The sequence below is a fragment of the Nannospalax galili genome, unplaced genomic scaffold, assembly GCF_000622305.1.
Source record: "Nannospalax galili isolate Female #2095 unplaced genomic scaffold, S.galili_v1.0 scaffold336, whole genome shotgun sequence".
Lineage (NCBI taxonomy): Eukaryota > Metazoa > Chordata > Mammalia > Rodentia > Spalacidae > Nannospalax > Nannospalax galili.
This window is the reverse complement of record NW_008343385.1, coordinates 3684798-3687411: the sequence shown is the minus strand read 5'-3', so window position 1 is coordinate 3687411 and position 2614 is coordinate 3684798. Positions and strand designations below refer to the sequence as shown.

The 2614-nt window shown below is 41.4% G+C and overlaps 1 protein-coding gene across 3 annotated transcripts in view; it reads right to left on the bottom strand.

Moving 5' to 3' along the window:
* Positions 1–1671: 1671 nt before the first annotated feature.
* Armh4 (armadillo like helical domain containing 4) overlaps positions 1672–2614 on the bottom strand; it is a 141880-nt gene continuing 140937 nt past the window's right edge. For all 3 annotated transcript variants that reach the window (XM_008839516.3, XM_029566693.1, XM_029566694.1), the window contains 2 exons: positions 2017–2151; positions 1672–1793 (listed from right to left, as the gene is read on the bottom strand). In XM_008839516.3, coding sequence (XP_008837738.1) covers positions 1725–1793; positions 2017–2151 — 204 coding nt within the window. In that variant the 3' untranslated portion in view covers positions 1672–1724. The remainder of the gene's footprint in view (positions 1794–2016; positions 2152–2614) is intronic.

Below are 2614 nucleotides of genomic sequence, written 5' to 3'. Positions count from 1 at the left end.
TTTATCCTTCCATGGAAATGAACCAAGTCACTACCCCTAAATCCAGCTAACTACAAATCCTGAGATTTAAAACAGGGAACATGAATATGTTATTCCAAGAGAAAAGAGTAACAATCTAGCAGTCCACATCCCCGTGAGGGACATCATGAGGAAGACTGATTTCCCACAAGCTCCTCTGTGCACAAGGGCTCTGGCCACTGGACAACCTTCTACCACAGAATGTCTGTGTTTCTAATAAAGTCAAAAAGGACCAGTGGTGGCCCTCCTTCCATAGCAAGATTGTAGAGATGAGAAAGCAGTGCTCTGATTCACAGTAGTGGTTGCATAAGCCCAGAAGCAAATGGCAGGGAGAGAACACATGCTCTGGGAGCCTACCCACCCTCCTCCCCTTTCCTTTAATTTTTAAGAAAATTTATTCATCTTTATTTTATGTGTATGAGTGTTTTGCCTACATATACTCGGTATACCAGGTGCATGCAATGTCACAGATGTCAGAAGAGGACTGTTGTTAGCTGCCGTGCATGCTGGGAACCAAACACTGGTCCTCTGCAAGAGCAGCAGGTGCTCTTAACTGCCGAGACATCTCTCCAGCCCCCACCCTCATCTTCTTGATTTCATACTCATTTCTTCTTGGCAAAGTCCAGTAGTACATAAAAGAATATCTCATAATGATAAAAAAAAATAAGAATCTTTTGGCAGACTCATTGGACTTAATCATACAACTTAAGAAAGCAAGCAGGGGGCTGGAGAGATGGCTCAGTGGTTAAGAACACTGGCTGTTCTTGCAGAAGATGTGAGTTCAAATCCCAGCACCCACATGGAAGCTAACAACTGTCTGTAATTCCAGTTCCAGGGGATCCAATGGCCTCTTCTGTCCTCCACGGGCATTGCACAACATGGGTGCACTTACATATATGCAAGCAATATACTCATGCACATAAAATAAAAATAATAAATTTTAAAGAACAGAAAACAAGCATACATTAAGATTAAGGGCTCATTTAATGTATTATTTCTGGTGCATTTTCTTCTTGCCAACAATGAGACTAAGACAGAGGGTAAAATAATAAAACTAAGAGACTAGAGTGTTTAATGCAAGATACATACAAACCTGCATATAAGCCTAAGATGCTGAAGCATCTCTGCAAAAAAAAAAAAAAAAAAGAAGTGGGGGTTTTAAAAAAAAAAAAAAAAAAAAGTAAACAATTTCATTCCAAGTGGGTACTAGTCTTGATGCAAACATAGGACATGGTGATACCCACAAGCCAACAATTTCAAAACGGTAGAGTGTGATCATGAGATGTTATTCTTCATTAAGATTTGCATGTCAAGGTCTTTAACATCAGGAACTTCATTCGGGTACTCCAAACCAAGGAAAAAGACAATGGAAAAATACAAAATATTTACTCTACCTAACTGAGCTACTCCTCCTGAACCACATGTGTGCTGTATGTTTATAAACTGTAGCCCATGGTGATAGGAAACTCACTGAAGGAAAACCAAACACTCTGAGTCACATTTAGTTTACAGCGGGTCTTTTCTGCTCAGAAAACAAGAAAAATCTACTATCCAGCAGGCACGAGGGCTGAAGCAAAGGCCTGGTAGCAGCAAAGTGGTGAGATATGTTCTTTTTTATTTATTTATTTCCTTTCTTCCTTTTTGCCCCCCAAATAAAAAATAAAGTAATAATATTGTTGAACATCTCAACTGAACCCAAGTCCAATTCAGAATTCATCTTCAGAGCTGTCAGCTAAGAGCATTACTCGATCTTGCATGCTGTTGAATTCTCTCTGCTAGAGAAAGAAAACAGGAAAACGTTAGACTCTTCCTCTGCCAAGCTGAGAAGTAAGCCCACTCTGAAAGACACACAACATGGAGCAGAGGCAGCAGCTAATCCAAACCCCTGCACAGCAGTACTGTTCGTGCACCATTAAACCCCATGCGCTTTATTAGGCAAATTCGATAAGTGAAGACTTCTCTGCCGTGGATTAGCATCTGCTCTTGCTGCTTGCTTACCTTTCTTTTGTGCCTTTTGAAGCCATTTCTTCTTCGGCGGTTCATAACCTTAATGCTGTAGAGTGCTCCCAAGATAAACAAGGCTCCAGCTATCCCCACCCCCACGGGCACCAGCATTCCAGACATGTAGCCCGCCTGAGGAGAGAAGAAGACATGTGTCAGGATGCTCAGCAGACCACCAGGTCCTGGGTTCCTTGTCCCTGCTACATGGCAGGAGGCTTTTTAGATGCTTTGAATTCCTGTCTGCCTTGCTATACAGTAAAATAGAACTTAGAACAAAGATACTGTTTGGGGGAAGAAAGCAACAGAAAGAAAAGAATAACTTTTTTTTTAGATATTTCAGATCCTCAGAAGTACTGAATCAGCCAGACCTAGTAGACCCTCCAGCCACTTGAGTATGCACATTTGTCAACATCAATTTTTGATGACAGAAATATAATTTGTACTAAAGATGGATGAAGTGGGCTTCTGAGAATGCCAGGGCTATTAAATTGCTATAAATTGGAAATAGTCTGAGTCGCGCATCAAGGGGTTGAAATGTCCTCTAGAATACTGTGCTCCACGGAGGGTAAAAGGGGAGCTTGACAGCAGTGCTCCT